Source organism: Artibeus jamaicensis, unplaced genomic scaffold (assembly GCF_021234435.1).
Source record: "Artibeus jamaicensis isolate MK-2021 breed Jamaican fruit bat unplaced genomic scaffold, CSHL_Jam_final contig_1410, whole genome shotgun sequence".
In the NCBI taxonomy this organism is placed as follows: domain Eukaryota; kingdom Metazoa; phylum Chordata; class Mammalia; order Chiroptera; family Phyllostomidae; genus Artibeus; species Artibeus jamaicensis.
The window spans coordinates 335393-355796 of record NW_026521281.1 but is presented as its reverse complement, the minus strand read 5'-3'; the positions used below and the strand labels follow the sequence as shown (position 1 = coordinate 355796).

The window sequence follows — 20404 nt, the reverse complement described above, 5'->3', positions numbered from 1 at the left end:
TCTTCCTGAAGGTTTTCTCTTGCTTTGGCCACTCTTCCTGTTGGAGGCGGGGGAACTAGAGGGGCCCTTGGTAGGGGGAGGGGTATGGGGCAGAAGTTAGTCTCTTGGGAAGTAGCTCTGTGCAGGCTTCAATCTGAGCTCCCTGGGCATGTACCAGCTGGATCGCTCATCAGGCTTTTATCAGGTTTCTTGGCCTCTTGGACCAAATCCTGAGTTCCTGAGTTTCCTGAGTATTATCCCTCTGTTGCTGTAATCCCGAGCCTGGATTCAGTTTAGTTAGGTTCCATTCCTGATCCCTCCTCTAGACACTGCTGGGGTCCATATGGGTGAATTAGGCTCAGTGCCTTGAAGATATTTCCCTTTATCTGATAGTTCTTAGGGAACCGTGGTTTGTTTGGTGGGAGAGGGAACGGGGGAAATAAACTAGGAAAAGAGATTTCTTTTGCTGGGTGCTTGTGAAAATTTGCTTAAGGTATATAGGGTATCTGGCATGGTGTCGGCTGGTAGTGGTCTGTGGAATGGTAAAACCGAGGATTAGAAAGACAACTTTGGATTCAGACATGACTCCCTTAAAGTCATTGCTGCTTTGGAGCCAGGGGAGGCTTTTTCTTCATAGAGAGGGGGGCTTATGTTCCTGCCGTGGATTCCGGTCTGCCCAAGCTGGGAATTGGAGTTTCTGAGCCAGCTCCCCAAAGCCTCGTGCTTCAGTTTTCTCTTCTGACATCTGCAGTACGGCCGCCTCATTGATCTCTGCCAGCCCACACAAAAGAAGTATCAGATTGCTGTAACCAAGGTTTTGGGCAAGAACATGGATGCCATCATCGTGGACTCAGAGAAGACAGGCCGAGACTGTATACAGTATATCAAGGAGCAACGTGGGGAGCCTGAGACCTTCTTGCCTCTTGACTACCTGGAGGTGAGGCCGGTGGTGATGGGATCAAGACGGTCTGCGAGGGACCCTCCTCCTCGTAGCCCTCCATGTTCTGCCACCTACTGAGCTGCTGCTTTCCTACAGGTGAAACCTACAGATGAGAAACTGCGGGAGCTGAAAGGGGCCAAGCTGGTGATTGATGTGATTCGCTATGAGCCACCTCATATCAAAAAGGCCCTGCAGTATGCTTGTGGCAATGCCCTCGTCTGTGACAACGTGGAGGATGCTCGTCGCATTGCCTTTGGAGGCCACCAGCGCCACAAGGTATGGATTCTGGACAGATTGGAGCCAGACAGGCTTAGCATTGGAGAGTCCTCTCTTCAGCTTCTCCTTCTCTCTTCTCCCTTCTGTGTGTAGACAGTGGCACTAGATGGGACCCTGTTCCAGAAGTCAGGAGTGATCTCTGGCGGGGCCAGTGACCTGAAGGCCAAGGCACGGCGCTGGGATGAGAAAGCGGTAGACAAGTTAAAAGAGAAGAAAGAGCGGTTGACAGAGGAGCTGAAAGTAAGCCACAGGCAGTGCTGTCCCTAGGACTGGGGGTCCTAAGCTTAGGACAGCCACCTCCTTACCACCCTGCGCTTCTTTCTTGTCCATTTCAGGAGCAAATGAAGGCAAAGCGGAAAGAGGCAGAGCTACGTCAGGTGCAGTCTCAGGCCCACGGACTGCAGATGCGGCTCAAGTACTCACAGAGTGACCTCGAACAGACCAAGACACGACATCTGGCCCTGAATCTGCAGGTGGGGCCTGGCCTCAGCCTTGTTTTCTTTTTCTTTTTTTAAAGGTTTTATTTATTTACTTTTAGAGAAAGGAGAAGGGAGGGAGAAAGAGAGGGAGAGAAAAATCAATGTGTGGTTGCCTCCTGCGCCGCCCTCCTAGTGGGGACCTGGCCTGCAACCCAGGCATGTGCCCTGACTGGGAATCAAACTGGCGACCCTTTGGTTCGAAGGCTGGCATTCAATCCACTGAGCCGCAGCAGCCAGGGCAGCACTGTTTTCTAAAGGCCATCTTTCCATTCCTGGCCTAGGTTTCTCTGAGGGTAGGAACTTGTGGCACTTTCCTGTCTCCTCCTGGCTGTTCCAGGGAACTAAGCACAGCATAGAGTCACACAACCAGGGGTTTAAATCTTGGCTCTGTGTGACATTATGCAAGTTACTTAACCTTTCTCTTAGTTTTTTTTTTTTTTTTTTAAGTCATTTGTAAAGTGAGTTAGAATACTACCTGCTTTATAGAGTCATTGTGAAGATTAAATGAGTTAATACAGGTAAAGAGGTTAGACTGATTCCTTACATTCAGTAAATGTTAGGTGCTATTGTTAGCATAATTCATTCATTTAATAAATATTTGAGCTTTTGAAATTGAATTGCAAGTGAGCCGTAGGCATTTCAGTACCTGCGGGTGGGGGTATCCTCTTAGATATGTTAATGTGTTTGATCGTGAGGTACTTCCCCAGACCACCGTGAAGGTGGGGGGTGTGTGTGTGTGTGTGTGTGTGTGTGTGTGTGTGTGTAGTTTTGCCTTTTTCTAAAATCAAAAGGTCTGAATTTTAAAACATCTGACTGCAAGAGTTATGCATAAGGGAGCATGTTTACCTTGTGCTCAGCCTGGTGCTTTGAAGCTGGCTGGCTGGAGGCCGGGGAGGAAGCTGTGTGATAGTTTGAGAGCTAACGGAGCTTTGACTGATGCTAACTCACGTTCTCTCTGCATGCCATGCGGAGAGCTAGCCCTTTGAGTTCTGGGGACCAGCGTGCTTGGGATGCCTCTTTTTCTCCAAAGAACCTGGTCTCCTTTTACCTTCTCAACCCCTTTTCCTGCAGGAAAAGTCCAAGTTGGAGAGTGAGCTAGCCAACTTCGGGCCTCGCATCAACGATATCAAGAGGATCATCCAAAGCCGAGAGAGGGAGATGAAAGACCTGAAGGAGAAGATGAACCAGGTTGGTGGGGGACGAGCCACACAAGCGTGTGCGTCTGGTCAGGACTGAGGCTGGAAGCAGCACTCTGACCCAAAGGCCTTTTGCCTTCCTTTGCTTCTCTCAGGTAGAGGATGAGGTGTTTGAAGAATTTTGTCGGGAGATTGGTGTACGTAACATTCGGGAGTTTGAGGAGGAGAAGGTGAAGAGGCAGAATGAAATCGCCAAGAAGCGGTAAGTGGACGTGCAGAGAGTGCAGTGCCCTTGAGACCCCAGCCTGGTGTCCTGCAAAGTCAGGCGCCGTCATGAGGCCGGGAGCAGCTCTCAGAGAGATGGGCATGTCTTGCAGACCAGCCTTAGAGGACAGGGCCACCGGGGAGGTAGTGCAGCACAGTCCAGTGGTTAAGAGTGCCAGCTTCAAATGTGGTCTGCCTGGGTGAAAAATCCCAGCTCCACAACTCATGATGTTGGATGCTGACTTGATCTTTTTGAGCCTCAGTTTCTTTATCTATAAATGGGACAGTAGTGACACCTGTCTCATGGCATTGTTGAACGGATCAGATGAAATAATCCTTTTGAAGTTTTTCACATTTAGCACCTACTAAGAGCAGTAAGTACTAGCTTTTATTATCATTATCATCCTGATGGGTAATGCAGGGGAACAGGAATGAAGTTCTAGGTTGGAAAGATAGTAAGAACAAAACAACATTTCTCCTCTCTTCTCCACTTCAGTTTATTCATTTGTTCCATTAACCTTTCTTGAGTACCTCTGTTGTGTCAAGTTGTCCTGTGCCTGGTATTGGGGGGGGGGGTTGGGAGATGAGGATAAGATGGATGAACACAACGCAATCTCCCTGAAGGAGTTCATCTACTGGACCCTGGGCCTCAGTCGGCAGTTCACCCAGCCCATAACCCGTGCAGTAAATATTCATTGCTCTTCCACCCCCAAGCCAAGTTCAAGGGATATAGAACTGAATCAGAGACTGTCCCTGCCCTCAGGGAGTTGAGTTGTGGAGTAGTAGGGGAGACAGGTAGATCAGCAATTTCAGAACACCGTGATCGATGCTGGGCCTTAGGTAGATACAAAATACAGAGGAAACGGTCAAGGAACTGCAAATCAACCAGAGGAAAAAGCAAAATGGAAGATTCAATAGAAAACTGGACAGAGGACGTAGTTAGCATTTCATGGAAAGAGAAGCTTGAATGCCTAGTCACAAATAGATGTTCAATCGCATTCCTAATCAGAGAAATGCAAAGCAAAACAATTTAGTGGTATTTGGTGAAAATAAGTCTATGTAAACCCTATGACTTAGCAAAGCTACTGTTGGGTATACTGGTATATTCCAAAGAGAGTGTTGTTACAGGCTCACAAAGGGCCACACTCAAGGGTGTTCATCTTGTCATAATTTGTGGTGGTAGGATATTGGTGGCAATGTAGACAGCCATCACTGGGGGGAGGTCTAAGTTAAATGCGATGAATGTACAGACTGTTGACACCGTACAGCAGTTTAAAGCAAGAACTAGACTCACAGGCAGTCCCCTGGATATATTTATAACACTGTGCATTGGTGTAAATTTAAAAACAAAATGACATTTTACAAGGATCTGCATATTTAAGGCTATATACATATGTATGCAACTATGTGTGTGTGTGTATGTATGTCACTTTGAAGTACACGCTCGCTGTAAGGAAGATAATGGCAGTGAAAATCAAGGATTGAGTAGACAGTGGAAGGATCTTGCACAGGCGGCAGTCGTAAGTGTATTAGGAACTGCGGAATGTTGTTAAATCAACTGGGCCTAAAAGGGAGGAGGAATCCAACAAACTGTAATAGAAACTAAACCCACTCGCAATCTTGAGGAAAGGTTTTATAGAACGAGGAATAATCAACTGGAGTGAGTAGGATTTAGCCGGCCTGGTAGCAGAGAGTCCCAGGCAGTGAGAACAGCATGCTCAGAGGTGTGAGAGACCACGCCTTGTTGTGGCAACTAAGTAGTTTTGAATGTTTGGAGCATAAAGTGGAATCACGTGGAAGGCAGGGATGGTAGAGAGGTCAGTGGGGCCCAGATCACAGACAGCTTTTATAAGTCATGCTTAGGAGATTGGACTTAAAATTGCATAGCTGAAAATCATGCAGTTATATCTCATTTGGAGTATAATGACTAATATTTTTAAACTGCTAGCATCACATCTGGCAGCATCTGTCATACCGTATTAGGGGTGGGGGGGGGGTTGGAAGTTAGCCCTGCTTGGCCTGCTAAGTATCCGTATGCTGCGTACATACTCTGAGTGTTTGAAGAGATTGGGAGGAGGGCAATACCAGGAATCTAGTATTTTCTCTACGGTTTTTACTACCCCAGACCTGCCCCTTAAAAGTTCTGGAATCTTGGGGTGGGGGTGCACATGTGGGGGTTGGCCATTGGAAAGAGGCAGTATGAGCTGAATACCTGGCAATAATGGTGGTAACTAAAATTTCCTGAGTACTTACTGTGTGCTAGGCATGGTTCTAAGGACATTATGCATATTAACTCATTTAAAAAAAAAAACAACTCCCAGTTACTCCAAGTTAAGTACTATTATTATTTCCATTTTGCAGATGAGGAAACAGAAGCGTGAGAGGATAACTAACTTGCTTGAGAGTACAGTTAGTAAATGGCAGAGTTGGGGTACAGGTCCTGTCATCCCACCACATTATACTGCACTGCCGCCATTGACGGGGGTGTGAAGCCCATTTTCACCGGGGGCCACATCAGCCTCGAGGTTGTCTTCAAAGGGCCCAGTGTAATTTTAGGACTGTGTACATGTAACTACTCCTTAATAGTTAAGCGAGAGCTGGGTGCTGCCGCTGGGTAGCAACAAGGTGGAGGGTCGGATTCGGCCCTCGGGTTCGTTATACCTGCATTACAATCTTGCATTTGCCATTTACTAGCTCTCTGGCCTTGGGCAAGGTCTTTTACCTCTTGGCCCAAGTTTCCTCGTTTGTATAATTAGGGTAGTAATGCCTATTTGTTTCCCTGGCTGGTGTGGCTCCGATGGATTGCGTGCCAGACTGCGAAGCCAGCGGTTGCCGGTTTGATTCCCAGTCGTGGCACATTCCTGGGTTGCAGGCCACGTCTCCGGTAGGGGACCCACGAGAGGCAGCCACACATCAATATTTCTCTCCCTCCCCCTCTTTCTAAAAAGAAATAAACAAAAATCTTAAAAAAAATAATGCCTATTTGTTGATTAGAGGATCACAGCAATATATTTAAAGTACATAGAAGCTGAATAAATTGAAATTATCATAGCTGGTAGGTTCAGGTGGACCTCTTTGTGCTTCCATGTAGGGCGGGGGTTCTGGAGTTCTGCAGTGTTTAAAGGAGGACTAACGAATCTTGGCCCACTCTCCTCTGCCTTATGCCGTTGCCACAATGCTAGGCTGAGGAACTTAGTTCTCTAGCTTCGGGGAACGATTTCATTTGGGTATAAATGGATAAGCTGAGTAGAGACCGAAATTCCGTAGTAACCCTGGGTCCCTTATGCCCTGGGCCTAGTTCTCCTTTCTACCCACAGTTTGGAGTTTGAGAATCAGAAGACTCGCTTGGGCATCCAGCTGGACTTTGAGAAGAACCAGCTGAAGGAGGACCAGGACAAAGTGCACATGTGGGAGCAAACAGTGAAGAAGGATGAAAATGAGATAGAAAAGCTCAAGAAGGTAAGCAAGGAGAGCCTGAAAAGAGACTCAAAACAGGGGGAGAAAAATGGAAGAGATGTGAGCAAAGGATAATATCCACCATTTATAAAGCTCTCATCAAAATCAGACCCTTGGCTGGTATGGCTCAGTGGACTGAGCGCCGGCCTGTGAATCAAAGAGTCACCAGTTCGAGTCTCAGTCAGGGCACATGCCTGCGTTGTGGGCCAGGTCCCCAGTAGGGGGCATGTGAGAGGCAACCACCCATTGCTGTTTTTCTATTTTTCTCCTTCCCTTCCCCTCTCTGAAAATAAATAAATAAAAATCTTTAACAAAGAGAGAGAAATAAGAAAAATACCAAGATCTAAACAGGAAATAAAAAGGGGCTTGTGGCAGAAACAGTTGCAGAAGAGATTCAAATAACCCATACACATACACATAATTTAGTTTCTAGAAATCAGAGAAATGTGAACTAAAGCAACCATCACATGTAATTTGTTTCTTATCACATTACCCAAGTTTTTTTTTTGTTTTGTTTTTTTTTAAGGATAATGCTTGCTACTTGTCATGGTGCAGGAGACCACCTGTGTTAAGCCACGTGGCTCCATGTACCCAAAGTGTGGGAAACTATCCAGTGTCCTTTGGAAATTAGGGATTTGGCAGATTATACTACACTCATACAAGTATTTGTGTAGTTTAATGGTGTTCAAATTTTAGTAATACATGGACCCTCCTTCAGAGGACTTTCCTTAAGATCTCTTGTATTGGGTTTTTAAAAATCCTTAATGTTGCTTAAACATATATACAGACATGCACAGGGTGGGGCAAAAGTAGGTTTATAGTTGTTCATGTGGGGAACAAAAGTAGTGCTATAAGAATAAACTCTGTGTCATGTACTCAGAACTGTAAACCTACTACTTCCCCACCCTGTATACTTGGAACATGTAACCAGAAAGCCAATACAGAGTTCCAAGTTGAATTTTACAATGAACCACATTAGTTCAGTGCAGCAGCTGATGATGTGCTGTGATTCGTCCCTTTTCGCAGTGTGTCTGTGCGGCTCACCTTTCCCCACACCTCCTCTAATTCAATTCCAGTCAAATCCTTCCTTGTTCCTCAAAGGACCTCACTCCTGAGGTCCTTTGGTCCATATGTGACTTCTTTGTCTGTCTATGTTGTTGGTTTGTGTATTTTTTTCATTAAACGTCAATGTTGAAAGTAGTCCTCTTTGGTGTCACCAGAATCTTAAGTACAAATGCAGATTGGGCGGTAAATTCTGGGGCAGGACTAGGTATCTAGATGATCCAAAGGCACAGGTTTCCATGACTGTGACTTTTCATTTTGAAATCATTTTAAACTTAGCAGAAAGTTGCAAGAACAGTACAAAGAATTCCCATCTACCCATCACTACGATTCATCATCAGTCATTAACATGTTGCCTTGTTTGCTTTTGCATACTCTCTGTGTCTGCATGTTGTTTTTTATACGTCCCTCTCAGGTGACTTAAAGATCACAATGAAAACAAAACGTTCTCCTTTTAAACAGTCAGACCGTTACATAAATAAGACTGTAGCCCACTGTGGCTGACCACTCTCATTCCCAGTCCCTACTCTCCCTGGGGCTTAACTCCACGGAGTGTGTGTTCTTCCAGACCTGCAGGTATAGCCTTAACTACTTTTACATTCATACATGTGTACTCATAGAAGAAAATACCACCATACTGTTTGGGTTTTAAAGAAAATTAATGTTATACAGCTCACAACAGTGGTTTTGATGTGGAAAAGATGCTCAAGTATAACATTAAGTCAGAATATCGAATTTTAATTACATTCTCATCTCAACTATGTAGAGCTGGCTATAAGTAATGCTGTGAGGAAATAGGCTAAAATATTGATCGGTTATCTTTAGCTGGTGGGATTATATGAGTGATTTTTTGTCCCCGCTATGGAATACTTTTTCTATACTTGGAACTTTTCTACAGTAGGCAGCTGGTAAAATGGGGGCAGCCAGATAATTTAGCATAAGCTAAAAGAAGTTTATGGGGTGATGGGGGGTTTGTGAAAGTGGAACTCATTGAAGGGGGGCTCCAACAAACTGGTGGAGAGGGCGGGGGCCAAGGGGACGGTCCTGAGGTGAGATAAGGAGCCTCACCTCTTGTCCTGTTCCCCCTGTTGGGACCAGGAGGAGCAGAGACACATGAAGATCATAGATGAAACCATGGCTCAGCTCCAGGATCTGAAGAATCAACACCTGGCCAAGAAGTCAGAGGTGAATGACAAGAACCATGAGATGGAGGAGATTCGTAAGAAACTGGGGGGCGCCAACAAGTGAGTGGGATCAGGCCTGGGCTTGGGGCAATTAGGTAGAGCAGACGGCTGGCTGGATTTGGGTCTCACTTATCTCCCCGGATCTCCTTAGGGAAATGACCCATTTACAGAAGGAGGTGACAGCCATTGAGACCAAGCTTGAACAGAAGCGCAGTGACCGCCACAACCTGCTACAGGCCTGCAAGATGCAGGACATCAAGTTGCCGCTGTCTAAGGGCACCATGGACGATATTAGTCAGGAAGAGGTGAGTATCATGGCTGGTGGTGGGAGTAAGCTGTGAGCTATGTTACCCAGGGAGGGCAGGAGAGAGAGAGAAGGATGGTGGGCAAGGATGATGGGGGCACATAAAGGGGGATGGCAGGGTAAGGCGAAAGGCAGGAGCCTGCTGTGAGAGGGAAGCTGCAATGCAGGTAGAGCTGGATGGCAGTAGGCAGTAGGTAGGAGAGGAGAAGATGTAATCATTCATTAACCTTAGGACTTGAGCTAGGTTAGCTCCAGCAGGTGATAGATATTGGTAGGGTAGGAATTGAGGGGCATTAGCCAAAAGGAAGGGAAGGTGGAAGCTGGAGGACCTGAGGAATAATAGCTCAGCTGCAGTGGGGGAGGTTGGCCAGGGGAGGGTTGGGTAGGGGGGCATCAGCAGTGCAGAGAAGATGAAGCTTAGTTATAGGAAAGGGAGGGACACTAGCTGATAAAGGAGCCAAGGCATTTTATCCATTGGGAATGGAGATTGCTATCAAGAGGTGGGAATGTTTACTGAGAGGAGGTTTGCATATGTCTTGTCTTCTACCTGGACATGTATATCAGTTTGATGCGTCTTTCTCCCTCCCCGTCTCCAAAAGAACATTTTAGTTTAATTCAGCAAACTATTTTGAACACCAGAAATGCACCAGGCCTCATGGTATCACGTGACATAATTACCCCTAATTCGAACCACAGTTCTGCTGGGCAGGCATGGCCCCATGTTAACAGATGAGAGAGAACTCGCATCCACCAGCATGACTCGCCCAGGATCGTACCCTTGGCAGGGATAGAGCCCAATTTTGAACTCAGATCTTCTGCCCTCAAAGCTGTTGTCTTGCTCCCAGGTGCTTTCTCAGTGATTGAAGGCTGCAGAGGACCCTCCAGCCCCTTCAGGAGGGGCCCTCTCACTGCCAGTCTGCTTCATTCCACTCCCTGTTGCCGTTGCAGGGGAGCTCCCAGGGGGAGGACTCCGTGAGTGGTTCCCAGCGGACTTCCAGTATCTATGCCCGAGAAGCCCTCATCGAGATTGACTACGGTGACCTGTGTGAGGATCTGAAGGTGAGGATTGGCTTTGGGGGTGGGGGACGTCTTCCCAGCAGTCCAGAGAGAGGGTCAGCTCATCTCCTCTGAGGGCTGTCTGGAGACCAGGACCAGAAAGAAGGGCAAGCTGGCAAGAGAGGGAGGCTTGAGTTTTGATCCAGGGCGTCCCCTTACACGCACACACAGATACCTGCACAGCTTCTCCCCCGCCCTCAGGTGCGCCTGTTCCGCCTGCTGCTCGTCTTCCCCTTCCTTGCATGGACGCTTCTTAGGCCTGATTCACACACAGAGGAAAGGTTTCCGAACAGATAGACCTTAGTCCTCATTCCCAGGCATTCTTTCCTTCTCACTTGGCCTTCTCTCATCCTGGCTTGCTCTTTCACTCCCCCGCCTTCCGCTGCCATCTCTGTGCTAGGTCCCACGGGTACTTCAAAGCCCAGCCCTCTTCCCCAGATCTGCCCCTTCTTCTCAGAACCAGCCACACTTTCAAACCAGAAATCCGAGCGCCATCCTTGATTCCCTCTCTCACTCTGCCTATTCAGTGAATTACCAAGCCCTATCCATTTTGTCTCCTAAATATCCGTTGAATTCTCTTTTTTTCTGGTCCCACTAGTATAGGCCACTTTCACCTCTCACATGGAGGAGCCTCCTAAATAGATTCTGATGCTTTCCAGTCCATCATGGTAGTCAGGGGGACTTGATTTTTTTTAAACTTTTAATGGAAATTTTCAAATACACACAGAAGAATAGAGAATGCCATAATGAACCCCCAGATACCCATCACCCTGCTGCAGCAATGAGCAACATATGGTCAGTCTTGTTTTTTATATCCTTCCGTCTTCCCATTGGCCTGTTTTATTTAAATCAAATTCCAGGTATTATTCCATTCACAGCCGGACTCTTTTAAAAATGTAACCACAGTATTATGCCAAAAATAATTTTACTAACAACTCTGTAATGGTCTAATACTTAGTAAATGTTTAGTTTTCCATGAATGTCCCATAAATATCTTTTTTTTCTTTTTCTTTTTTCTTTTCTTCTCTCTCTCTTTTTTTTTTTTTTTTTTTTTTTTGCACAGTTTCTGTGTTTAAATCAGGATTCAAGTGAGGTCCATATGTTGCAATTGGTCTCTTCTGGTCTATAACATTTTCTTTTCCCTTTGTATTTTTTTTCTGCCTATTTAGGGAAGAAACTGGGTCATTGGACCTGCACAATTTTCTACATTCCGAATTTGGCTGATTATGTCTCATGATGTTATTTAACATGTTCTTCCCTCCCCTGTATTTCCTGTACACTGGTGCTTAAATCTAGGGTTTGATTGGATTCAGGTTCGTTTTTAATTTTTGACAAGAATATACCCTAGTCGGTGCTGGGTACGTGTGAACTTTCTTCCGCATCGTGTCAGTGGACACTGAGTGCCAGTCGCATCTTTGTCACAGAATTGGTCAGTGCTCACCATTGCTTGTGAAATATACTTGTCAAAAACTCAAGGATCTGATCAAGCTTTTATATCAACCCATTATAAGAAACACTGGTGTCAGAGGAACATGTTAAATAAAAGCTCAGGGATGCATTCAGCTAAATCCAGACTGGGAAACTAAAGGACAAAAGATCTGTTCTCTTCCATAAATAAATGGGAAGAAAGGAAAATACAGAGGGAGGACTTTTATAGACTATAGGAGACAAATCAGCCAATTGGAATATGTGGCCGTCCCTTGAATCCAAAGAAAAGAGAGGAAGGGGAACTTTTAGGTTAAATGAGGTTTAAGAGACATACATCATCCAGTTGCAATGTGTATACTTTATTTGGAACTTGCTTTGAAAAGCCTTTACAATTTTTTTAAAAATAAAACAATCAGGATGATTTGAACACAGACTAGATAATTTATGATGTTGAGGAATCGCTAAGATTTTTAGGTGAGTCAATGGTATTGGGCTTTTTTTAAAAATATTTTTTTTTATTTATCTTTAGAGGGGAAGGGAAAGAGAGAGAGGGAGAGAAATATCAGTGTGTGGTTGCCTCTCGTGCATCCCCTGCTGGGAACTGGCCTGCAACCCAGGCATGTGCCCTGACTGGGAATGAAACTGCGATCCTCTGGTTCGCAGGCCTGCGCTCAATCCACTGAGCTACACCAGCCAGGGCGGTATTGGGTTTTATTTTAAACTGTCCTGTCTTTTACAACAGTGGTTCAAAATTGGGGTGGGGTGGGGTGGGTTTTGCATCCCTAGGACACTTTCGGTAGTGTCTGGAGATGATAACCCGTCTCACGTACTTGTCACAACTGCAGCAAAGGTTACTGCTGGCATCTGGCCCGAAACGTCAGTAATGCTGGGAGTCAGACACCTGGTGTCAGAGCTACAATTCCATATTACACCTAATTTCATTATTGAAGTATTTGTAGATGTTTCAATATTGAAGTATTTGTAGATGTTTCAATATTGAAGTATTTGTAGATGATATGTCTGAGACTTTTTTAAAGATTTTATTTATTTTTAGAGAGAGGGGAAGGGAGGGAAAAAGATGGAGAGAACCATCAGTGTGTGGTTGCCTCTCACTCGCCCCCTACTGGGGGGAACCTGGCCTGCAACTCAGGCAGGTGCCCTGACTGGGAATCAAACCAGTGGCCCTTTGGTTCACAGGCCAGCGCTCAGTCCACTGAGCCACACCAGCCACAGCTGAGATGTGTTTTAGAATAATTGACTATAGAGAAGAATTGGGTATAGATGGCAGAGTATTTGCCATGAGTTGATAATTGCTGAAGCTGGGTAATAGGTCAGGGGAGTTCATTATATTCTCTGCACTTCTTGTGTGTGTTTGAAAAAAGAAAAACAGTCATGATCACTGGGTCCAGGTGGTGTGAGCCCTCTCAGTGTTCATGAAGTTCCCGGTTAGCCTTTCCCTGGCTGGGGTTAGCAGCTCTTCCTGATCACTGCTTAGATCCCCCGGGCTTTCAAAATGCTAATTTTCCGATTCTTTCATGCCTCCTTCACTTACTAATTGGATGTCTAAAAAGAGCTTTCTCACATCGACTATTTAATTCCCTTGAAATACAGTTAGTATAGAAAATGTAGGATAAATACTTAATTCTTCTCCTTTATTCACCAGGTCTTAGAATGAGTCGGTTGCTGTTGGTTGCCATTGTAACCTTTAAAGGTTACCAATGCGGTTTTTAATTTGTATTTATTATAAACACAAGAATTTAAATATATTTGCATCTGTTTCAGTCTATTGGAGTTATTTTCCTTTTGGAGGTGCACATCATCCCATCCTTGACCAGTGGGAGCCACTTCAAGTTGATTTGGGGTTTTTTTTTGTCCTTAGTTCAGATTTTTGTTATGGAAATTTTCGTGTGCATAAGTAAAACGATGCGGTGCTGTCCCATGTCGCCATGGCCAGTTTCAGCAGTTACCGGCTCATGGCCAGACGGATCTCACATGCCGCCCCATCCATTCCCTTGTTCCTTCTTTCTCAACCCCAGGTTATTTACAGATACATTCTGGACCTTGTGTCATTTTGTTTGTAAATATTTCAGAATGTAGCTGCCAAAAGAAATAATTTCTTCTTTGTTTATTACCTGGAAAACTATAAAGAGAGATTTCCTCTCATCAATGAGATGATTACCCTGAAGTACAGTTCGTACAGGAGAGGCAAGAGAGATACGCCCTTCATTACCATTTTATAAAATAATGGGTTATTTCTGTGGCATTCTCAAGAAGAGTCCACTGAATTGTTTTCTTATCATTAGGAACTTTAATGAGTTGCAACACATTTGATGTGTTGTATCCTGTGGTGGTAATTATTCTTACTGATCAAGTTGTCACATCTTTGGCCAGTGGGAACTCATTCCAATTGGTTTCGGAATTATTTTGCCACAACTCTTTCGGTCTTTGATACTCCCTTCCCTGCTCCCTGGTCTTGCCAGGCTCATCTTCTACATTTTCTACCCCAAGACTTGGAGTTAGCCATTTCTCTGCAAAGCTCGAACTTCTCTTAGTAGGAAATGCTTATTACTTAGTGACGGCCATCTGCGCGCTGCAGTGCTCCTGACTGCTGGGTTGCTTGGTGCTTCTAGAACTTTTTGGTAGACTGGGCTACAAAATGCATTTTTTTAATTTTGAAGGAAAATGTGTCATGAGTTTTTATTTATACTTCCAGTTTAAATTGTAATTCTCAAAGTTCAACATCATTGATTTTGTGTTTGAGTCTCCAGTTATTTTTGCCGAAAATCTTGGTTCCTAGCAACACTAACATAGTAACATACTTTATCCTCTTCTGTAACAGTTTGGAAATCACAATACAGTACTATTAGTAACACTTTAATTATCGAATGCTGTTTAAGATTTCCTTGCTGTTCATTGTTGCTAAGCTAATAGCTCATTCAGCATGCTCGCTTGTGTTTCTGTGTTTTAAAGTAATTTGAAAGAATTATGAGTGTTTAACCAATTTCATGTATAGTCAGGTTTCTTTGTTTAGTTTTCAGTTTTTAAGGGATTGCTATTTTTGAATATTTTATTTTTCCCAGCTTTAACTTTAAAAATGTTCAAGCCTATAGAAAAATTGAAGCAGCAGTATAGCGAACATCCATATGCCTTTTACCGTAAGTTCACCAATGAAATTTTTTCAGTCTGCTTTCTCTCTCATCTTGATTCCCTCCCTCCATACAGCACACTTGTTTTGTTTTTGCTGAACTGTATGAAGGAAGTTGCAGACTTCACTCTTAAGTGCTGCAGCATGCTGAGAACAAGAGTTCTCCTCCGTAACCACAATTCCATATTACACCTAATTTCATATTCAATAACTCGCCCATATTCACCCTGGCTGGTGTGGCTCAGTGGATTGAGTGCCAGCCGGCGAACTGAAAGGTCTCTGATTCGATTCCCAGTCAGGGCACATGCCTGGGTTGCAGGCCAGGTCTCCAGTAGGGGGCATGCGAGAGGCAACCAATCGATGTTTCTCTTGCACAACTATGATCCTATCATATATTGTTTTTTGTTGTTATTTCTCTTTAGTTTCTTTTAACATAGAGCATTCTGCCCCCCCCCCTTTTTTTTTTTCATAACATTGATCTTTTGAAGGGTCTATATGTTATCTTTTTTCCTGTTTGTTGTCCTGAAGAATGGATACGTGATGGACATGTTGGTTTGTTTTCATTGTTGCTGAACTTATTTTTCCTGTGAGTTGGAAGTTTGATCTAGTCCGGAGACTTGACAGATTTGGGTTAAGTAATTTTTCGGCAAGAACATTTCCTTGGTGAGGCTTTGTGCTTTGTGTTGCATTATGCCAGGAACCATATAATGTTAGGATGTCCCATGTTTATGATGCTAAGTTTGGTCCTCAGTTAAGGTGTCAATTGCCAAATCTCTCATAACACTAAACATACACTTTCAACTTTGTAAATAGTTAGTAATCTTTAGGGTGATTCTTTAACATCTTGTGAATATCTTATTCCCCAACACCTTTTTTACCCAGTGTTTTTCACATTTTGAATCAATTTTGTCTTATAATTATTTAGTCTTCATATCGTTGTGAAACCAAATGTATAGCACAAGGTCCATGAAGAGAAGTTAGCTTCCTGTCCTGTGCCCTTCACCGCCCTTCCTCTTTGGGTAACCATTTTAATTCGTTTTTGGATTATTCTCGTTTTGCTCTTGTACTTTCAACACATGAATATATTTGTATGCAAATATATTCATATTTCTTCTCTCAGATAAAAGATAGCATTGTGTTGTATACCTTTCATGTTTCACTTATAACGTATCCTAGAGAGGACTTTTCTAAGACACCTATATGCAGCCCCAGAGTCGGAGTTAGGTGATCTTCCTGTGTGCCGACCCCACGTGTCTGTTTGGTGTAGTTTTGGTGTCACCATATGGTGTTCTCCTTGTTTACCTCTCTGCATTCCTCTGTTAGTCCACAGGCTCTGTGAGCACAGGAACCATGGCTCACAGGATATGGGGCCCCAGTGCCTGGCACTCGGACAGCATTCCGGAAATATTTATTCACTCAGTGTTGCAGAAGGGCACTTATCCATGAAATGTAAAGGCGAAATCCATACAAGCTAAAACCAGACTCGAGTGGAATTTGCTCAGATGTAGCGATCAGGGCAGAAAACGTGTGTTGCCTTATTTATTATAGAGTCCAGGCCAGCCTGTGCGGGAACCTCCAGGTCACCCTGACAGGGGGCTGGCTCATGGCCTGGGCTGAAAGCCAAAGAGGGGCACCACCAGCTGCTGCTCTTGAGAGATGGAGGAGTCGACAGGACTTGGGGGAAGGGCTAGGGATGAGAAAGCAGCATCAGCCTATAATTTCCAGGGGTGATGGGAGTGGTTACTATGGGAGGAACCAAAGAACCTGCCTTCTCCTCCGGAGCATATCCCCAAGCAGTCAAGCATCTCTGTGGGGGCCTGGGCTCGGGGACCTGGCCCGTCTTGATGTTGTTGGGCCTGGGGTTTACAGGATGCCCAGGCTGAGGAGGAGATCAAGCAGGAGATGAATACACTGCAGCAGAAACTAAATGAGCAGCAGAGTGTGCTGCAGCGGATTGCTGCCCCCAACATGAAGGCCATGGAAAAGCTGGAAAGTGTCCGAGACAAGTTCCAGGAGACCTCAGATGGTAGGATTTCGCCCTTTTACTTGGACCTAAGATGAAGGCAGGAGGCTGGCGGCATGGCCAGGGCCTGTTGCGAGCACACACCCTGGCAGCTCCCGTTCTTTACATGCTTTTTTAAAGATTTTATTTATTTTTTACAGAGAGGGGAAGGGAGAAAAAGAGGGAGAGAAACAACAGTGTGAGAGAGAAACATCAATCAGTTGCCCCAACTGGGGATCAAAGCAGTGACCTTTCAGTTTGCGGAACAGTGCCCAACCCACTGAGTCACCAGTCAGGGCTTCACACCTGTTTTATAGAAAAGGAAAACTGCTCAGGTTCAGAGAGAGTGAATCCCCTGTTGAGGTCACATAGCCAGTTCACCGGCTGGCTGTGTAGAGCCCAGGGAAGAATCGCGTTCGTGTGGCTCCGAGGCTGTGTTTCTTCCTTGGCACTGTGGTGGCCAGCCCGCTGGATACAGCTGGTTGAGGTACCGTCTTCCTGGGACTCTTCCCCAGGCGTCCATCTCTCCCTCTCTGGGATATTCCTGCTCCACAGATTGTCATTTGCAGGTCATCCTTGTCAGACAGAGCTTGTTCCTCAGCCTTGGCAGAGCCCGGGCACTGAGGAGTCACGTGTCTTTCCCTTGTGGCAGAGTTTGAGGCGGCCCGAAAGCGAGCCAAGAAGGCCAAGCAGGCATTCGAACAGATCAAGAAGGAGCGCTTTGACCGCTTCAATGCTTGTTTCGAATCTGTGGCCACCAACATTGACGAGATATATAAGGCCCTGTCCCGCAACAGCAGTGCCCAGGTAGGCTGGAGCCCCCTTACCCAACCAGCCCTTATTATCCTCAGTCACCTTCCCATCTATGCCTCCTGTCCCCATCCCCATGCAGACCGAGACGCCAACCCTCACCCATCTGCCTTGTCCCTAGGCATTCCTGGGCCCTGAAAACCCAGAGGAGCCCTATTTGGATGGCATCAACTACAACTGCGTGGCCCCTGGCAAACGGTTCCGCCCTATGGACAACTTGTCAGGGGGAGAGAAAACGGTGGCAGCTCTGGCCCTGCTCTTTGCCATTCACAGGTAAGGCTGGGCCCTCCATGGCAGTTGGCGGAGAGACTGACCTGAGGCCCCTGGAGGCTCTGGGGCCCAAGGATGTGCAGAGATCTGAGGGGTAAAGGTGTTCCGAGGGAATCTGGATTGCATTCCGGTTCCCCTGCCTACAACACATGTGGCCTCATTTCCTGGACCTGACTTCCCCGTCCACCCTCACACACTCAGTGTGCCCTCACTGGCCCTTGCACGTATTCAGTTCCATCGCCAGGCTGTTGCTCACACGGTCGCGGGCTAATCAGCCCTCTCCATGCAAATCTAGCTTGACTGTTACCCACACCCCTTCAGGTCCCATTCTCCTCCTCTTCCTCGAGGAAGCCTGCTTTGACCACTGTAGCATAGCTTGACCTTCCTCAGTACCGGAATCTGACCCCCGCAACCGAGTGCTTGATTGTACAAAGTCTTTCAGCGAGTGTCTCTTGATGGCTGCTCTGTACCAGACTCCGTGGGGGGGATTGGGGACACAGATGTCTCAGGCATGGTCTCTGTCCTCAAGGACTTTGCAGTCTAGTGGAAGCCAGATGTGTAAACAGACAGCGGCTAATTGTTGTAACCAGATGAGCCTGTGTGCTATGGATGCACAGAGGAGAGACAGCAACCCAATCTGGAGAAGGGTGTGGGTGGCCAGGGAAGGCTGTTACAGGCAGGCTAGGTAACACTGGGGCAGGAAATGTAAAGAATGAGTAGGAATTGGCCAGACAGATGAGTGGGTGTCCAGGCGGAGGGCACAGCATGTGTCCAGGCAGGGAGACGTGACAGCACGGCACAGGTGGGGCGGGCCTCTAGGTCGTCTGGTCAGTATGGCTAGAGCCTAGCCACAGGGCTGGATGCAAGGGAGGATGCGGTGGTTCTCTTGGCCTTTAGGGGATCAGGGAACGTTAAGATCTGGGATGTTTAGTCTCTGAAGAAGCAGAGGGGTGGCTGGCCTGTCCCACCCTCACCCCCTTGGTGTCAGCTCACCTTCTGGTTCTCTCCCAGCTACAAGCCAGCCCCCTTCTTCGTCTTGGATGAGATCGATGCCGCCCTAGATAACACGAACATTGGCAAGGTGGGTCCAGGGAAAGCGGGGCCTGGGATGGAGGCCCCTCGGTGGGGGCTGGGTTTTGGGGAGCCATTGCTGAGTGTGCCCTAGTTGTTCCTGCTACTTGCTCTCTGTGCTGGGGAGGTTGGGCCCGGGGTCATTCACACCGTGCTAGTCGGTGGCCTCTTCTCAGTATCTCTTCTCCTGATACTCCAGCTTCTGCCTCTGGCTCTTACTGGAGAATACAAGGCACAGTGCTAGGTCCTCAGCCCTGCTAAGTATTGGTGGCCCCTTCCGCAGGTGGCCAATTACATCAAGGAACAGTCGACCTGCAACTTCCAGGCCATCGTCATCTCTCTCAAAGAGGAATTCTACACCAAGGCTGAGAGCCTCATTGGCGTCTACCCTGAGGTAGAGCGGGACTGGCTCAGAAGCCAGCCCCACTCCCTGCCTGACTCCCCAGGGCAGGAAGGGAGGCCGAAATGGAAGGGCACAGGGGCCGGGAAGTATAGACACCTGAACCGCCATCTGGGCCTGTGGGACCTTTGCCCTGGAGGCTTACCCAGCCGAGCTGGGCAGGGCCTTGGCAATTGGGTTGAGGTAGAAAGGCCAGGCAGAGGCACCCACACGGCAGAGAAAAGGAGGGGCATGCAGAGGTAGGCAGGCAGAGAAGGCACATGGGACCAAGCACATCTCCTCACACACAAAGAGAACCATTGCTTGGGCTTTCGGTAGATATGTAGGGAGGAGGGTTTGAGGTCCCCAGTTCTGGGAAGCTAGACCCCTGTTAATTTCGTGTTTCTTTCTCTCCCTCCTCCTTCAGCAAGGAGACTGTGTGATCAGCAAAGTCCTGACCTTTGACCTCACCAAGTACCCAGATGCCAACCCCAACCCCAATGAACAGTAGTACTTCTTCCCTCCCACCCTGTTGATCCCAGAGCTGCCCATCTCCCAGTCTCTGGATATTTGTCTCCCAGCCTTCCCCTCCCTCCTGTGTCTGTCTGCTATAGTCACGGCATTTAGGCACTGCTGTCCAGCGCAAAGAGGAACGGAGGTGATGTTAGGTCTGGAGCAAAAACTGAGCTACAGGGAGCATCCTGGCCTCTGGAAGGAATTGCTGAGCTGAACAGGGCCAGCTGCCCCTTCCCACTTCTCCTGCTCCCAGACGTCCCTTCCCATCATCCATAATCATGGGTCTGTGAGACCGCTTGCATTCTGCATGTGTGTGGGGATAAGTGTGTGTGTGTGTGGGGGGGTATGTTTGCAAAATAATAAAGATATTGCAGATTCATTTTAGAAGCCTAGGTTAAATTGGACTCCAACAGAGCTTAGTATGACTGCACCTCCCAGCTGGGCATAGATAATTCAGTGCCTCATAGGAAGGAGTCAGGCAGTCACGTGGAATTGCATGCATTCACTCGTTTGTATTTTCTCTTTTTCATTTATTCATGTGTTTATCAGATGCATACTAAACACTCTTTATCTGTCAGGCTCTCTGGTAGGAGTGCAGAGCTGAATCAGACATGATCCCTCCTAAGGAGATGTAGTAGGTTCATGAG

General features: G+C 46.5%; 1 protein-coding gene across 2 annotated transcripts in view; it reads left to right on the top strand.

Moving 5' to 3' along the window:
* Positions 1-20136, top strand: part of SMC1A (structural maintenance of chromosomes 1A) — a 28618-nt gene extending 8482 nt beyond the window's left edge. Inside the window, exons 10-25 of one of the 2 annotated variants that reach the window (XM_037153683.2) lie at positions 731-916; positions 1016-1195; positions 1289-1435; positions 1531-1668; positions 2746-2862; positions 2966-3072; positions 6392-6533; positions 8691-8836; positions 8928-9081; positions 10029-10139; positions 16579-16735; positions 17364-17518; positions 17643-17794; positions 18803-18872; positions 19146-19256; positions 19669-20136. In XM_037153683.2, coding sequence (XP_037009578.1) covers positions 731-916; positions 1016-1195; positions 1289-1435; positions 1531-1668; positions 2746-2862; positions 2966-3072; positions 6392-6533; positions 8691-8836; positions 8928-9081; positions 10029-10139; positions 16579-16735; positions 17364-17518; positions 17643-17794; positions 18803-18872; positions 19146-19256; positions 19669-19752 — 2157 coding nt within the window. In that variant the 3' untranslated portion in view covers positions 19753-20136. Of the gene's footprint in view, positions 1-730; positions 917-1015; positions 1196-1288; positions 1436-1530; positions 1669-2745; positions 2863-2965; positions 3073-6391; positions 6534-8690; positions 8837-8927; positions 9082-10028; positions 10140-16578; positions 16736-17363; positions 17519-17642; positions 17795-18802; positions 18873-19145; positions 19257-19668 lie in introns of those variants that run through there. The other variant, XM_053667483.1, reaches the window with a different exon arrangement.
* The last annotated feature ends 268 nt before the right edge of the window (positions 20137-20404 follow it).